The following is a 17,364-nucleotide window of genomic DNA, read 5'->3' as shown; positions in this document are numbered from 1 at the left end:
CACTAAAATCACCAGGGGGTGAGTTACTGCAGGATTGTCATCCTTGGAGCTGCTCTTGCTGACACCGTGTTGAAATGGCTGGTCCCGTTCTGTTTCCAGTCAATGGTAACCCTCCTTTGCTGTCCTAAGTTCAGTGATGGTAATGCCATTAAGTGTCAAGGAGTCATTACCCGGCACTTATTCGGCACAAATGTTACTTCGCTTTGGCAGCAGAGCTGAATATTGTAAATGACTTCTCAATAACAGTAACAATGTTCTCAGTAACAGTAACAATCCTCTCAGTAACAGTAACAATATTCTCAGTAACAGTTAGAATATTCTCAGTAACAGTAACAATATTATCAGTAACTGTTACAATATTCTCAGTAACAGTAACAATCCTCTCAATAACAGTAACAATATTCTCAGTAACAGTTACAATGTTCTCAGTAACAGTAACAATAACAATATTCTCAGTAACAGCAACAATATTCTCAGTAACAGTTACAATGTTCTCAGTAACAGTAACAATATTCTCAGTAACAGTAACAATCCTCTCAGTAACAATGTTCTCAGTAACAGTAACAATCCTCTCAGTAACAGTTACAATATTCTCAGTAACAATAACAATATTCTCAGTAACAATAACAATATTTTCAGTAACAGTAACAATATTCTCAGCAACAGTAACAATGCTCTCAATAACAGTATCAATATTCTCAGTAAGTTACAATATTCTCAGTAACAGTTACAATCCTCTCAGTAGCAATAACAATATTCTCAGTAAAGGTAGCAATCCTCTCAGTAACAGTAACAATATTCTCAGTAACAGTAACAAAGATCCCAGTAACAGTAACAATCTTCTTAGTAACAGTAATAATCTTCTTAATAACAGTAACAATATTCTCAGTAACAGGTACAATATTCTCAGTAAGAGTAACAATCCTCTCAGTAACAGTAACAATATTCTCAGCAACAGTTACAATATTATTAGTAATAGTAACAATATTCTCAGTAACAGTAACAATCCTCTCAGTAACAGTAACAATATTCTCAGTAACAGTAACAATCCTCTCAGTAATAGTAACAATATTCTCAGTATCAGTTACAATATTCTCAGTAACTGACAATATTCTCAGTAACAGTTAGAATATTCTCAGTAACAGTTACAATGTTCTCAGTAACAGTAACAATACTCTCAGTAACAGTAACAATATTCTCAGTAACAGTCACAATCCTCTCAGTAACAGTAACAATCCTCTCAGTAACAATGTTCTCAGTAACAGTAACAATCCTCTCAGTAACAGTTACAATATTCTCAGTAACAATAACAATATTCTCAGTAACAGTAACGATATTCTCAGTAACAATAACAATATTTTCAGTAACAGTAACAATATTCTCAGCAACAGTAACAATGCTCTCAGTAGCAATAACAATATTCTCAGTAAAGGTAGCAATCCTCTCAGTAACAGTAACAATATTCTCAGTAACAGTATCAAAGCTCCCAGTAACAGTAACAATCTTCTTAGTAACAGTAACAATCTTCTCAATAACAGTAACAATATTCTCAGTAACAGGTACAATATTCTCAGTAAGAGTAACAATCCTCTCAGTAACAGTAACAATATTCTCAGCAACAGTTACAATATTATTAGTAATAGGTAACAATATTCTCAGTAACAGTAACAATCCTCTCAGTAACATTTACAATATTCTCAGTAACAGTAACAATCCTCTCAGTAATAGTCACAATATTCTCAGTATCAGTTACAATATTCTCAGTAACTGACAATATTCTCAGTAATAGTTACAATATTCTCAGTAACAGTAACAATCCTCTCAGTAACAGTAACAATATTCTCAGTAAGAGCAACAATCCTCTCAGTAACAGTAACAAAGTTCTCAGTAACAGTAACAATCTTCTCAGTAACTGTGACAATCTTCTTAGTAACAGTAATAATCTTCTCAATAACAGTAACAATATTCTCAGTAACAGTTACAATATTCTCAGTAACAGTAATACTCCTCTCAGTAACAGTAACAATATTCTCAGTAACAGTAATAATCCTCTCAATAACAGTAACAATATTCTCAGCAGCATTAACAATCCTCTCACTAAAAATAACAATATTCTCAGTAACAGTAACAATCCTCTCAGTAACAGTTACAATATTCCCAGTAACAGTAACAATATTCTCAGTAACAGTTACAATATTCTCAGTAACAGTAACAATCCTCTCAGTAAGAGTTACAATATTATCAGTAACAGTAACCATATTCTCAGTAACAGCAACAATATTCTCAGTAAGAGTAACAATGCTCTCAGTAACAGTTACAATATTCTCAGTGACAGTAACAATCCTCTCAGTAATAGTAACAATATTCTCAGTAGCAGTTACAATATTCTCAGTAACAGTAACAATATTCTCAGTAACAGCAACAATATTCTCAGTAAGAGTAACAATGCTCTCAGTAACAGTTACAATATTCTCAGTGACAGTAACAATCCTCTCAGTAATAGTAACAATATTCTCAGTAACAGTTACAATATTCTCAGTAACAGTAACAATATTCTCAGTAACAGCAACAATATTCTCAGTAAGAGTAACAATCCTCTCAGTAACAGTTACAATATTCTCAGTAAGAGTAACAATCCTCTCAATAACAGTTACAATATTCTCAGTAACAGTAACAATCCTCTCAGTAACAGTAACAATGTTCTCTCTGTGTTCCACAGACATCCAACCTTTATCTTTATGACAGTGTCTTGTTACTGGCTGGAGCCTTCCACAGGAAGCTGGAGGACCGGAAGTGGCACAGCATGGCAAGTCTGAACTGCATGCGGAAATCGACCAAACCCTGGAATGGAGGGAAATCCATGCTGGATACCATTCAAAATGTAAGAAACTTCAAATGGCTCAAAGTCAGGCCCAAAACCGTGAGAGTACATTATGTGAGGAACACAAGGAGTAGCAAGGAGAGCCCAGGGGAACCCAGTGGATGTCCTGAGTGACCCTGGGGGCCCAGGAGGAGCCTGTGCCCATTTGTGGGTTGTTGCAGATTTGGAACAAAAAATTCAAAACCTGTCATAGCTTTGGGGGTGATGGGGAAAGGAAGCTGTAAACATTAGGTACAGCTATCACAGACAGAACGTTAAGCTGACATAGATTGATTCCATCCCTAGTCATGATATAGTTTGTTCTTGGCCAGTTTGAAGTGACTCTCACCTCATTACTTTACTGTCACTTTAGTTTGATTGGCTTTGTCCCCTCTCAGGCACTGATTGGCTGATCTGTGCCGAAAACCCCCATTCCTCTGACCTGCCAATGGAATGACTGAGGAGCAGGGTGATCCTTCAACCAGTGTCCAGGTGCACTCTCTGACCCGAGTTACTGATGGAGGCAGCTTACGTTTTGTGCCCAGGAGCCCAGGATGAGCAAAGTCATATTGGGCAATGCTCTGAGAGTTGTCGAGGGGGCAGATTTTAACCATCACCAGGTGCTGGATCCACCTGGACGGTGAGAATCTGAGTGAGTCTGCTGTGGATGGCAGTCAGTATCCTTGAAGATCCAACAATTCACGCGATGCCACTTTGCTGGGATTCTGCTGTCTTTCTTCATGGAGATTAGTGGATGTTAACATAGTGACCATGTAGTGTGCTTGGGTGTAAAGCTGCATTGTTCTCAGTAAGTGGGACTAGCTTGGGATTGGTTGCAGTTGCTAAGACTGCATTTGTATGATTTGAGGTCGCATAAAAATTCCCAGAAATTTCATAACCAGCTGATTTGTATCCAGATTGTTGTTATGGAGACAAAATTATGCATCTGCTGGAATAGTCTGGTTGGTCAGGCTGTGACTGCATTGTGATGTCTCAGAGAGTCTGTGCCATGTTGAGGGGGTTCTGCATTTTGTGGCACTTACACTAGTCAAGACTTAGAAAGACATTATAATTGTTCATTAAAGTGTGCAAAGCCTAAACCATTTCTTTCTTGTATGGGTTGGATTCAGTTCTCTCACCCTCTTCCTCAATTTTCTCCTCACTTCCTTCCTCAATTCCCTCCTCACCCACTTCCTCAATCCTCTCTTCCTCATTCCTCCCTTCCTCAGTCTTCTCCCTACCCTTTGAATTGAATTGAATTTCTCAATTTCTCAATTGTCTCCCTCTCCATTCTCTGTCTACCATTTTTTCTCATGTGTTTCTCAGATTCATCTTTCCAATTCCAAACAGTCCTCATTGAACCTCACGGTTACTTCACACCACCATCTCCCTCAATCCGTTCACATTGGCTACCTGCTCACTTCCTCATTTTGTGGAATGGGTCTCGTGGGATTTGAAGTTTGCATCTCAATCCTCATCTTATTGGTGACTCTGACATCTTCCTCCGTGGCCTTGAAACCATCAATTGCTTTACATTGAGGACTCTTTATTAGTCAGAAGAAACTGCTGTTCTCCCCTGCTTTAATATCCTTGTGTTTATGAAATCAAGGTATTATGCATGTAAGTTTGCTTGTTGAGCTGGAAGGTTTGTTTTCAGACGTTTCGTCACCATACTAGGTAACATCATCATATCTTCTCATAACTCACTACCAAGGTATCATGCTTCCTTGTGTGTTAAAAGGAGGACGCAGCAAGCAGGACATTGTTTGTCATTAAGAATTCAGAAAGACAGGTAACTACGAAGCTGACCCATTAACATTCACCTCTGCAGATTGACACTGATCCACCCATCAATGAATTAAGTCTTTATCCACATCCCTCTTTGCTGAGTTTTTGAAATAGCTTACTTCCACCAGCCCCTTATTTCATTTTAGTTTCTTCATTTAACCTGTTTCTGTCTTGTTACAGAATTTACCCTTCAACAGAATCAGAAATTCCAACCAATGCCCCTTTTGTTTCATAAATGATGTTAATAGACTGGACTGTTTGACTAGTTTTATCACATTGCCAACTTCCACTTGATACTAATGAGCATTTAATATATCAAACAATTAGTATTATTCACTGATTCCCCACTTAGGTTTAATTCTTTGTTTTTATATAATGGCTTAATATAGCTTGCTGGAGTTGAAAGGTAAGTAAATAAAATGGCATTATTGGTCTCTGTGTAGGAGTACTGCGTGTAAAGCAAAGATCAGATCTGCTCCTAATCATAGCCCATGTAGTTGGCACTTAGTGTGGGACAGAGGGCAGGGAATCAGACAGTAAGCTCAGAATTCCTGAGCATATTTCCAGGTGGAAACAGAGCAACCGATCAGTATACCTCTGAGAACTGGCTTTGTATATGTGGGCTAATGGAAATGAGAGAGGAGGGACTTTTGCCCAATAAAGTCGTGTCAGTTTATGTTGCTTGATGGTTGCTCTCTTTAACAAATACAACAGCGTTTGGAAACTGTATTAGACTATAAATGACAGCTTTTATGTGTGATCACAGATGGTTCGGTAACAGTGCCATGCATCTTCAGGCACGTTGCTGTTGTTATTAGCAATGTGTCCTGATAATTATGTAATTAGTTTGCCAATCAGTGCCAAGTGCTGCTTCAACCCATGACTAAATCGGATTTCACCAACTGTTTGTGAGAATCAATTTGCAGGATCCAAGCATTTCCACTCATTTTACATTCTGTGTCGTGGAAAGGAACATAAGAAGTAAAAGTGTTTCCCAATCTACAAAGAGCAGTGACTCCAACAGCAGCTGATTCACTCTCTGAGCAGAATTCAGTTTGACTTTGCATCTCTTATATGGAATCCATATATCCATACAAAACAACCAGCCATGTCCTGGGAGTGTTACTTGGCCGGCAACTGACTCTGTGAAAGCAAAACTACCTTTGCAAAACTCCAGCAGTTTACTTGATTGCAAAAGAAAGGTATCCAGTTGAGTGCTCAGTGTTCCAAGGATTTCAGTCATTTAAGATAATCATAGCAATAATCAGATAATCCTTGTTTATACCAAGACTTCCCAATTAGCCACATTTCAAGCCATCTGAACAAGTCTATTCAGTATCAGGTTCTCTATAAGCATAGAAAACAACCTGTGCCAATTTGAATTTAGAGAATTAAAATAAAAAGGAAGCTGGTGTTGTACATAGAAGAACAAACTTACATTTCTACAGAAAACCGAAGGAATTGCAGATGCTGTAAATCAGAGACAAAAGCAGAAATTGCTGGAAAAGGTCAGCAGGTCTGGCAGCATCTGTGGAGAGAATTCAGTATGAACATTTCCCGTGGAGAACAGCTCTGAGGAAGGGTCACTGGATCTGAAACGTTAACTCTGATCTCTCTTTCTACAGACGCTGCCAGACCTGTTGAGCTTTTCCAGCAGTTTCTGTTTTTGTTTCATTTCTGCAGGATGTCCTATAATGCTTTACAGACTGTGGAACATTTGAAATGTAGAAATTAATGATACATTTGTGACAAAGCAATCAATCTGTACACAGTAACTTCCCAAAACAGTAAATGAATGATCTGATAACTCATTGTAGTAGTTAATCACAGATAAATGATGGCCAGCATTCATTAGGTTGTGAATCGTGGACATTGATAGGAAGAGAAGCTGTTTCATCCAGGATAATTTTACATTCTGGGAGTAATTGGGAAGTGAGTGGATCTATTTGAATTCTTTTTCAACAAGGCAGAAACAAATTTTACATGAAACCTTCAAAAAACTTTACAAAGAAGACTGTCTGATGAATCTACTCTGTGCTGGTTCTGCAATAGACCAAACAAACACCTATCCTCTTGTCTTGCCTTCATCTCTGTAAACCTAAGTAGTGGATGTGACTAGAGTCATAGAGCTGTACAGCAGACCCTTCGGTCCAACTCATCAATGCTGACTAGGTAACTAAATCAATCTAGTCCTATTTGCCAGCATTTGACTCATGTTCCCTCTAACCCCTTCCTATTCATATACCCATTCAGGTGCCTTTTAAATGCTGTAATTGTACCAGCCTCCACCACTTCTGTCAACTCATTTCATGCCAGCACCACCCTCTGTGTGAAAACATTGCCCCTTAGGTCTCTTTTAAATCTTTCCCCTCTCACCCTAAATCTACGCCTTCTAGTTTTGGTTTCCCCAACCCTCAGGAAAAGACCTAAATCAGATAGTTTATATATTAAAGTGATTTGGAGTGATTAAGATAATTGACAATCCACATGATGGGATTAATTATTAAACAATTCAATAATTAGAGTTTCTCAAAGACAGTTTTGTTTATAACACTTTTAAGTTTAATGATGTGATCTCGATGCTACTGTATATATAAAGTATACATTACATGTCTGATAGAAGATTTTGTTGAAGTCATAGTTCTCTTCAGAGTGTTATGCAGAAATATTAGAGGGTTAATTATTGTTTCCAGTGTTGAGGATCAATTCTGAAAGAGCAGGAGCTGTGTGATGCTGTACACGTATGCTGATTAACTGTTCTCTGTTTTACTACCCTAGGGTCAAATTATAGGGCTGACTGGACCCATGGGATTTGCAGATGGTACATCAAACTCCAACATTAATTTTGAGATCCTTGGCACCAGTTATAGTGAAACCTTTGGAAAAGATATTCGAAGGGTAAATATTTATCTCTTTCTCTGTTCTGCTATTGCGCACCACTGACCAGTACAGTGTACAACTTGAAAAAAATGTAAAATGGCTGTGAACACGATTCTACATTGTCAGCATGTTTAACCATTGTTACTTCTGTCCTTGGAAAGCAGTGTCACTTTGTGCTTATCTTTTATTGAGACAGTGTCAATTTGAAAATTTGTTGTCTCAATACTTTGTCATGGATTTATGCTTTTTTTACATGAATTTCCATTCACTTCAAACCAGGCTTTGACTTTCTGCCCTTTATAATCTGTGGATCAAGGGATTGATAATTAACCAAATGGATGTTCGCTCTTATGTGGGACTTCTATCAAGAACTAAAAGAAAGGAAAACAAAAACTTGTATTTATATAGTACCACTCTCCCTTTGAAAGACCTGAAATGCATCAGAACCACATTTTCGAGGGTAGTCACTGTTACAATAGGGCCATCGATTAGACAACAGCAAGCTCCCATTGATAACAATCAGATAGCAGTTCATTCTTGCTGATTTTATTGAGTTGCAACATTGGCCAATGCACCAGATTGAAGAATAGTTTAGGCTTGGTTTTCCTATCTGCAGTTCTGTCACACCCAAATATGGTGGTGGACAATTAAACAAAGGAGGGGGCTCCACAAATAATCCCATAATCAATGAAGAGAGAGCTGACCACATCACTACAGAAGACAATGCAGAAGAACTTGTAACCGTCATCAGCCAGACGCTCTGAGCTGATGACTCATTTTGACTTCCTCCTGAAGTCTCCAGTACCACAATCCGCAGCCCCCTTGTTTCACTTCATGTGATATCAAAGAACAGTTGAATATTCGCCAACAGGATTAAAGCAGGAGGCAAGGTTGGGGCTTTTTGTGTTTCTGATGGAGTCTGCAAAAAATGCAGTTTTGGAGGTTGGTGCATAGATAGAAGGCATTTATTGTAATAATTTAGATTAATAAGTAATGTCTTGAGGTTCAAGACCCCAGGGCTGGGATGAAAAATTCAACAGAGGGAGATACCTCTGACTTCAGATGTTGTGAGTTCCATCATTGACAGTTCTTTGTTAACCAAATGTTACCATCTATGCCAGATGGTTTCTTTCTCGAGTCAGAGTCATTATGGCACCGATGGAGGCCATTTGGCCCAGAGAGTGTTGAGTCATCCCGTTCCCCCATTCCTTGAAGCTGCTGATCACTGAGTGAAACATCAAGAGCAGATGAGGAGCAATCATTCCCAGTGAGCTGAGAAAACCTGTTCTCCATCAGTGCACTAACTGGCACCAACTCTCTGTCTGTCACACCCAATCAGATATTTATCCCATTCCCCCGAAAGATTTTTCTCACATCAGTTGTCAATTGTTCTGTTGCCAGGTTGGGAATGTGATAGTTTCACTAGAACCAGTTGATCTTTTCTGTACTATCCATTATCTCCAGGAGGTCCTCCTTCAATTGGCTTCTGTCATGCCTGAACAGCCATCATGCCCAGTCTTCTTTCTCAATATGATCCTTCACTGCTGCTGACCTTTACTTGGACATCTCAATGTTTTAAACCATCCACTGGTACCCAGGGTGTGATTGCAACATCGCTCTCCATTGATTTAACAATATCATACAACACCTTCTCTGTCTGGATTGCTACTCCACAACTTCCTGTCACATTAATGAAGACCTTTCCACTCCATCCTTACCCATTTCAACATCATTCATTGAGCAGGTGCATCGTATATTTTACAGTGAACCTTTACTTCAGATATTACAATGGTCATTTATCTGAGCTCTAACCTTCAGTAACCTCTGCTCTGGAGGTGGACTAACAATGAAGCCGAATAAGATTGCATTCATCATCTCAATGGGACATGTCTGTTTTATGAGGTCCTGGGTCTCCTTTTACACCCATCTGCTGGAAGGTGACTATAACCAATCAGCCGACCAGTCGATAGAAACAGTTCAAGCATTGATTCCTTGAGCACTCGTTCAGAGTTTCTCCCTTCACTCACACATCCCTTCTTTCCCCCAGCCATTGTCATGTTTCCTTCAGTTCTCAATACCTCACATATTGATCTTTTGCAATGGCTTCATGTCCCATCCCGTAAAACCACGGTCTGCTCGAGATGCCACTTGCTAGTTCCTCTGGATTTCCCCTTTTCGATACCAGGTTGCTCATCATCACAGCCCCAGAAATAATAATAATAAAAACAGAAATTGCTGGAAAAGCTCAGCAGGACTGGCAGCACACGTGAAGAAAAATCAGAGTTAACACTTCAGCTTCTATGACCCTTCCTCAGACCTGATGGTAGTTAGGAAAATGTTTTTTTATGCAAAAGATAGAGCTGGGGGGAGGATGTAAGGAGTAAATAACAAGTGGAGATAGAGCCCAAAGAGAGAGAAGAGCAGTTGGACAGATAAAGGACTGGGTAATGATCTGGCTGGGAAGCTGTTAATGAGAACAATTAGTAGCTAACAATGGGTAGTGTGTAATAACAAGATAAAAAGGTATTCCTGATGAAGGGCTTTTGCCCGAAACGTCGATTTCGCTGCTCGTTGGATACTGCCTGAACTGCTGTGCTCTTCCAGCACCACTAATCCAGTGTGTAATAACAGACCAGGTAAAGTCAAGATCTGGTGTGTGAGGGTTGGGAGAAGGTGCCTCAAACCCCAAAATTGTTGAACTCGATATTAAGTCCAAAAGGCTGCAAGGTCCCCAAGCAAAAGATGAAGTGTTGTTCTTCCAGTTTGTGCTGAGCTTCACTGGAGCACTGCAGCAAGCCTGAGACAGAGATATTGGCCAAGGGAACAGGGTGGGGTGCTAAAGTGACAGGCAATAATAACTCGGCTCACTTTGATTACTCTTTTCTGGTTACAATACCAGCTTCCTTCCAATCTGCAGGACCTCCTGGTAAATCTGATATTGAGACTATTCCATACTTTAATTCTGAAGCAAATACCATCCATCACAAGGAATTTGTAGCTTTAAGCCCTTTTCGTCTGTTTAGATCTTTCACTTTATTGATGTGAAAGTAAGCTGGGTCACCTCTTATTATTGTTGGTTTTTGTTTGTTTTCTCTATGTTTGTGGCTACACTGGTCACTTCACAAAGAATCTGAAGACTGTACAGAGAAAATGTTCAGGTTGCAAGTCTGGCCTGTACCTGAACTTGAATCTATACCTGTACCTGCATCTCTGCCTGTACCAGTCCGTGTGCTCAGACCTGTACCTTTTACTGTGAATGCACATTGTCACAGCAACCTGTACCCCCCACTGTGCAGTTATTATGTTCCATCGTTGCTCTACATACAGAGCAGAATATAAGGAAAGGGAAAGGAAGTTCCAGAGTGAAAAGTTCAGTATGAAATGACTGATGGACCTAATGAAACAATTCTGGGAAGATATTGAAAGTCATATTGTTAGGTTTCTCAGAGGAGGACTGCAATGCAGAGTAAATTGTTGGAGAAGTCACAAAGAGGTTAAAAAACCCCACCTGGTGATTCAGCTTATGGGCTGTGTTTGGTGTATTTGTGTAAAATATGGCAAGGCACTTAATTGGTACTATTAACATTTTGTTTTAATACTTTTTTCCAATTGGTAAATGATGTTTGTTACGGAAAGTACACAGTCTAACAATGTCAACAGGGGAGCACTTTAGATGAATGAAGCAAACTGAATGTTGGGAGAATATCAATAGCCAGTTGGACTGACATGCATTAATCAGGTTTCTGGTTGTAGGAACATCATCAACACTTTGAGACATTTGCCAAAGATGAACCTCATGAACCTAATTCTGACCTTAACCTTCTCTTCACTCCAGGCATATATTCTGGAGTTCAGCCTGCTCTTGCTTTCTTCAGATGTTCAATGGATTGAGACTGAAGTTAGAAAGCTGAGAATGAGTTCCCCAATACTTGATAAAAACGTTCAGGTTATATAAACTGCTCTCACTCGTGAAGTCCAATTGAATCAATGATCATCCTTCAAACAAAATCAAGAATTGTGCAAGCAAAATTGTTACATGAAGGTTAAGTATGGGCAACAATTAGGAACTGAATGCTATCATTCATTTAAAGAGATGCCACATTAAACACATCATTAAACACATTTAAGAGGCAATTATTTAAAATTGCCTTGTGATGATGAGTTGTAAAAATGTTTAACTTTTAAATTGGTAAATCTGGGAGACATTAATTAATTGCAAATTATTTATTACAAAGTATTCCCCAAAATCTGCAGTGAGAACGTAAAATTGCTGATTCCTATTAAAATATTTTAAAACTAATCATTCCACAACAAGGGAAGAGGGCACTTAGTAAAGTGTACATCTCATACACACACTCTCACACATATTAACGCACACACACACACACACTTACTTACCATTTTGTCCTCCATGTATTTATAAAACCCCTTTGGATTCTCCTTAACCCTATTTGCCACAGCTATCTCATGTCCCCTTTTTGCCCTCCTGACTTCCCTTTTAAGTATACTCCTACTGCCGTTATACTCTTTTAAGGATTCACTCGATATCTGCTGTCAATATCTGACTTAACCAAAGCCTCAATTTCTCTTGTCATCCAACATTCCCTAAACATACTAGCCTTGCCCTTCACTGTAACAGGAACTTACTGTCTCTGGACTCGGATTTACCTCTGCATGTTCCAATTTCCTGGCCTTACAGCTCATCCTTCAGTTCCCTGAACTGGAGGAAGAGTCACTGTCCTCGAAACATTAACCCTGCTTTCTCTAAACAGGTGCTGGCAGACCTGCTGAGTTTCTACAACAGTTTCTGTTTCTCATCCACACTATGTACTGTTGACAGGCTCATGCTTTTAGACAGTTCTGACACTGGAAGAGTTAATATTGCATACCACATTTTGCTCCACCCACTGATGATATCACATAGTATTAGTGGTGTGTGATATGAATTGGATTTTAAATTAGTGGCATATAGGTTTGGTCTGTTTGTGAGGAGGGGTTTAATAATGGGTTAGTTCAGGCTTCTCAGATCCATGTTTTTCAGCCAGAGTGTATCAAATGAGAGAACTAGCTATTAGTATACAAAGCTAACTTGAAGGTGGAGGGTTGCTTTTCAGACTTGAGGCCTGTGACCAGTGGAATGCCACAAAGGTCGGTGCTGGGTTCTCTACTTTTCATCATCCACATAAATGATTTGGATGTGAATGTAGGAGGTATGGTTAGTAAGTTTGCAGATGACATCAAAATTGGAGGTGTAGTGGACAGCGAAGAAGGTTACCTCAGAGTACAATGGGATCTTGACCAGTTGGGCCAATGGGCTGAGGAGTGGCAGATGGAGTTTAATTCAGTTAAATGTGAGGTGCTGCATTTTGGGAAAGCAAATCTTAGCAGGACTTATACCCTTAGTGGTCAGACCTAGGTTGTGTTGTTAAACAAAGAGACCTTGGACTGCAGGTTCATATTTCCTTGAAAGTAGAGTCGCAGGTAGATAGAATAGGGAAGAAGGTGTTTTGGTATGCTTTCCTTTATTGGTCAGAACACTGAGTACAGCAGTTGGGAGGTCATGTTGTGGCTGTACAGGACATTGATTAGGCCACTTTTGAAATACTGCATGCAATTCTGGTCTCCTCCTATCAGAAGGATGTTGTGAAACTTGAAAGGGTTCAGAAAAGATTTACAAGGATATTGCCAGGTTTGGAGGATTTGAGCTACAGGGAGAGACTGAACAGGCTAAGACTGTTTTCCCTGGAGCCTGGCATCGGAGGTTTATAAAATCATGATGGTCATGGATAAGATAAATAGACAAAGTCTTTTTCCTGGGGTGGGGAGTCCAGACCTAGAGGGCATAGGTTTAGGGTGAGAGGGGAAAGATATAAAAGGGACCTAAGGGGCAACATTTTCACTCAGAGGGTGGTACGTGTATGGAATGAGCTGACAGAGGATGTGGTGGAGGCTGGTACAATTACAACATTTAAGAGGCATTTGGATGGGTATATGAATAGGAAGGGTTTGGAGGGATATGGGCCAGGTGTTGGCAGGTGGGACGAGATTGGGTTGGGATATCTGGTCAGCATGGATGGGTTAGACCGAAGGGTCTGTTTCCATGCCGTACATCTCCATGACTCTATGACCCTATGAGTCTAAATCACTAAAGGGCCCCTGGAGTGTTATTGGAGGTCGGTTTACATTTGGGGTGTTAGGTGAAGAGAGAGAAATCAAATTAAGCCATTAGCTTAATGGAAGCTCGGATGATCAAGTTTCTTCTGAACTCAGTTTGGGGAAATGTTGACTGAAGTCAATTGCAAAACGTGTTTCTTCTAGAATAGCAGTTTGTTCATAACATTGAAATTACCTCGGTATAAGAATTTCAGTTTGTGGAAACTTCTAAATTTGGAATGTTTAGTTTGAAATCTATATTAGTTAATCCAATCTGAGAAAGTATAAGCTCTCAGTTGTGTGAGTAAAAGATAAAGGTTTCAGACCAGAATTGAAAGAAGCCATTAGATCAACCTACAGATGTGATAAGGAATGCAAATTTCCCTGAGTTTTAACTAATTGTTTTGCCAGGTGTCTGAAATCTTTTAAATTGTGTTATATATAGATAGCTTCATTATTTTAATTTATTTTTAGTTATTTTGTCTAATAAGCTTCTGTTTTATGGTGAAATTCAAATCTGCAACCTAGCATGTTTATGTTTCAGTAAAGATGCCATATTAAATTAAGAGATAATCTAACCACTGCCCCTTGATATTCAATAATGTTACCATCACTGAATTCTCCCACTATCAACATCCTGGGCATTACCAATGACCAGAAACGCAACTAGACTAGTTATGTAGCTCCAAGAGCAGTTAAGATGTCAAGAATTCTGCCATAAGTAATTCACCTCAAGAATGAAATGGACAGCAACCCCTCCATCCCAAGTCATGGCTATGGCCTAAACAAAGATATTGCGTCTGCAAGCAGAAGTGTTTGTTTCCAGAACTCATGGAAAAGGATTGTATATTAAGTTACGAAAATTGGAAAGCCTCCAATTTTACCACAAAGAAACAGGAGAACACCTGGTTTTGCAGAATTGAAAGTGTACAGCATTTCTATGCCACACAATTTGTAAGATTTTCAGACAGGAAAAATATGTATTGGTGCTAATGACATTGATATTTCCAGTATTAAAAGTTAGCCCAATATTAGCCCAATATTGACATACTATTGAAAACCCTTAAATGAAGATTAATACATAGTCAATTAAAAAACATGGCAGGAGGAAAAAAAAAAGTATGTTTAATATCAGAGATTGACCAAATAGCAGACAGGATTGTACAACTTGGAGAAAATAATTCTTCAGATTCAGAAATGCTTCCAAGTTAAATTCTGAAACAGAAACTAAAGAAGTAAATATATTTAATTGATACAGTTATAAATCACCAAAACTTAAAAAGGAAGAAGTTCTACATGTTTGGATGAGTGGGAAAAGGGATAGAATTATAAAAATAATCTTCAAATCATTAACTGTAACATTAAAAAGCTTGCTCAATCCAGTGTAAATACTATATAGTTTTCAAGCACTCTGAATTCATTCCATTGGCTAGAGTTCTCTTTGTAATACTGAGATCATGCAAAAATCACTGAAAATGATAATTCAGGTACAGAAGTAATAAGGAAGGCAAATGGAACTTTGATATTTATTACCAAAGGAATAGAGTATACAAGTAGGGGAGTTGTGCATCAACTGTACAAGGCATTAGTGAGACTGCACCTGAAGTTTTGCATATGGTTTTATTTCCCTTACATGAGGAGGGATGTAGTTATATTGGAGGCAATCCAGAGGAGGTTCACTCAATTGATGCCAGACTTAGGGGTTGGTCTTATGAAGAGAGATTGAGCAGTTTAGGCCGATATTCTCTGGACTTTAGAAGAATGAGAGATTTAATTGACATCAAAATGATGCTAAAGGGGATTGACAAAGTAGACAGAGAGAGGATGCTTCTTCATGTGGGGGAATCTAGTTTTAGAATGGGGTTAGCAGATTTAAAACAGAGATGAGGAGAAATGAACTTTTTCAAATCTGTGGAACTCACTCCCCTGGAGTAGGGTGGATGCTGGGACATTGAGTAAATTTAAAGAGGAGATGGACAGATTTGTAATTAGTTACAGATTTGAAGGGTTGTGGAGAGCGGGCAAGAAATGGAGTTGAGACCAAGTTGAGATTAGCTATTTAAATGGTGCAGCAGGCTTGATGGACTGAATGGCCTCCTCCTACTCTTAGATCTTGTATTGTGAAGCGTTCCTCCATTCAAATACTTAAAGTAAAGAAAACTGCTACAAATGCTAGAAATTTGAGACAAAAGCAGAAAATACTGGAAACATTCAGATCGTCTGGCAGAGTTCTGATGTAATGTCTATGACCTGAAGCAGTGACTCTTCACTGAGGGTTTCTAGTGTTTGGTGTTTCTGGTTCATGAGAATGTTGTTGTAGTGCTCCTCACTCCCACAGTATGGCACCGTTTTGATCAATATCCAAACAGACAGCGTGTGGTTCTGCCTGAACAACTAATAAGGATTCCACCTGTGCTTGATGCTGCTGTGTTAGACAGTTTGTGTTGCTTTAGCTCCACCAGCATCCTGATCATGTGTGTGGATCCTGTACCCTTGCCCTTGCTATTCTGCATTCAAATTCTCTGGCCTGATAGAATTCATGTAAGTTCCCAACATTGACCTACAATGAACTGCTTGACTTCAAGACTCTTAAACATAGCAATGGGTTTAAAGTATGGATTACAGAAAATAAAATAGTGTTAATTTTCTCTCCTTTTAGCCTGGGTATACAACTGGCTTAAGAATAAGATGCATGAACTGGGAAAGGTTAAATAGTAAATAAATGCTTTTTGTTTTGAAGTAGGGCCAATGTAGTGTGTGGAATAATTCTGTGTTTACTCCCATGAGCCAAGTATGTAATAGGAGAATGAGCCAATTCTTGTCCAAGCTGAACAAATGAAATTGCTCTGAAGGCCAACATCTTATTAACTCAGGAACCTACATGACCCTTTGTGCTAGCTAGTCAGTCCCACACAGTAATTATCACAGTAACCAGCAGTGTAAAGCAGCATTATAGACTGCTGCCGGGTATTCGGTTAATGACTTGTCTTGCCTGATACTCAACTCAAATTGCAATGAGATTAAACCCATGTCTCTGCCATTACAATAGATCATCAGAAGGTAAAAGTTGTTTTCCTTCGAATTTGGAGAGAAGCTCTGCTTCAATGTATACACGCCCTCTATTTATTTTGTTTCTTACTCATAGCTCTGCCAATAAGATCTAGTTTAGAGTCATTGACATAGAGATAAAAGCTATGTTTATTCATGTAAGATTTAGAGAAAACAAATGGTGAAAAATGACTTGTACTGGGGGTGAGTCAGTAACACCGGGAAATTAGTAGCTAAGGAAAGAGGTTTTTTAAATGTATGGGACAGGTAGATTCCAGAATCCACTAGAACAAAACCTAGTGAACCTATGTCACATACAAACAACAAGTGAATATCTGTGGGAGGGTCTCTTACTTTTCTGTTGTAACATAAGCACAAGAACATCCGATATACAAAGGGCAAGGGTCGGGGCAGATGTGATAGGTTGAATAGACTGGACTACTCCACTGTTATAGACAAAGAAGTAAAGCTCAATCTACACTGTCCCCCATCAAACGCTCCCAGGACAGGGACAGCACGGGGTTAGATACAGAGTAAAGCTCCCTCTACACTGTCCCCCATCAAACACTCCCAGGACAGGGACAGCACGGGGTTAGATACAGAGTAAAGCTCTCTCTACACTGTCCCCCATCAAA

The 17,364-nt window shown here is 39.1% G+C and overlaps 1 protein-coding gene across 3 annotated transcripts in view; it reads left to right on the top strand.

Annotated features, from left to right (window-relative positions):
• LOC140484767 (glutamate receptor ionotropic, delta-1-like) overlaps positions 1 to 17,364 on the top strand; it is an 843,252-nt gene that overhangs the window by 722,423 nt on the left and 103,465 nt on the right. For all 3 annotated transcript variants that reach the window (XM_072583588.1, XM_072583587.1, XM_072583590.1), the window contains 2 exons: positions 2,720 to 2,881; positions 7,427 to 7,546. In XM_072583588.1, coding sequence (XP_072439689.1) covers positions 2,720 to 2,881; positions 7,427 to 7,546 — 282 coding nt within the window. The remainder of the gene's footprint in view (positions 1 to 2,719; positions 2,882 to 7,426; positions 7,547 to 17,364) is intronic.

This window comes from Chiloscyllium punctatum, chromosome 13 (assembly GCF_047496795.1).
Source record: "Chiloscyllium punctatum isolate Juve2018m chromosome 13, sChiPun1.3, whole genome shotgun sequence".
NCBI lineage: Eukaryota > Metazoa > Chordata > Chondrichthyes > Orectolobiformes > Hemiscylliidae > Chiloscyllium > Chiloscyllium punctatum.
Note: the sequence above shows the minus strand (reverse complement) of the source record. Positions and strands in the feature narration are given on the sequence as shown.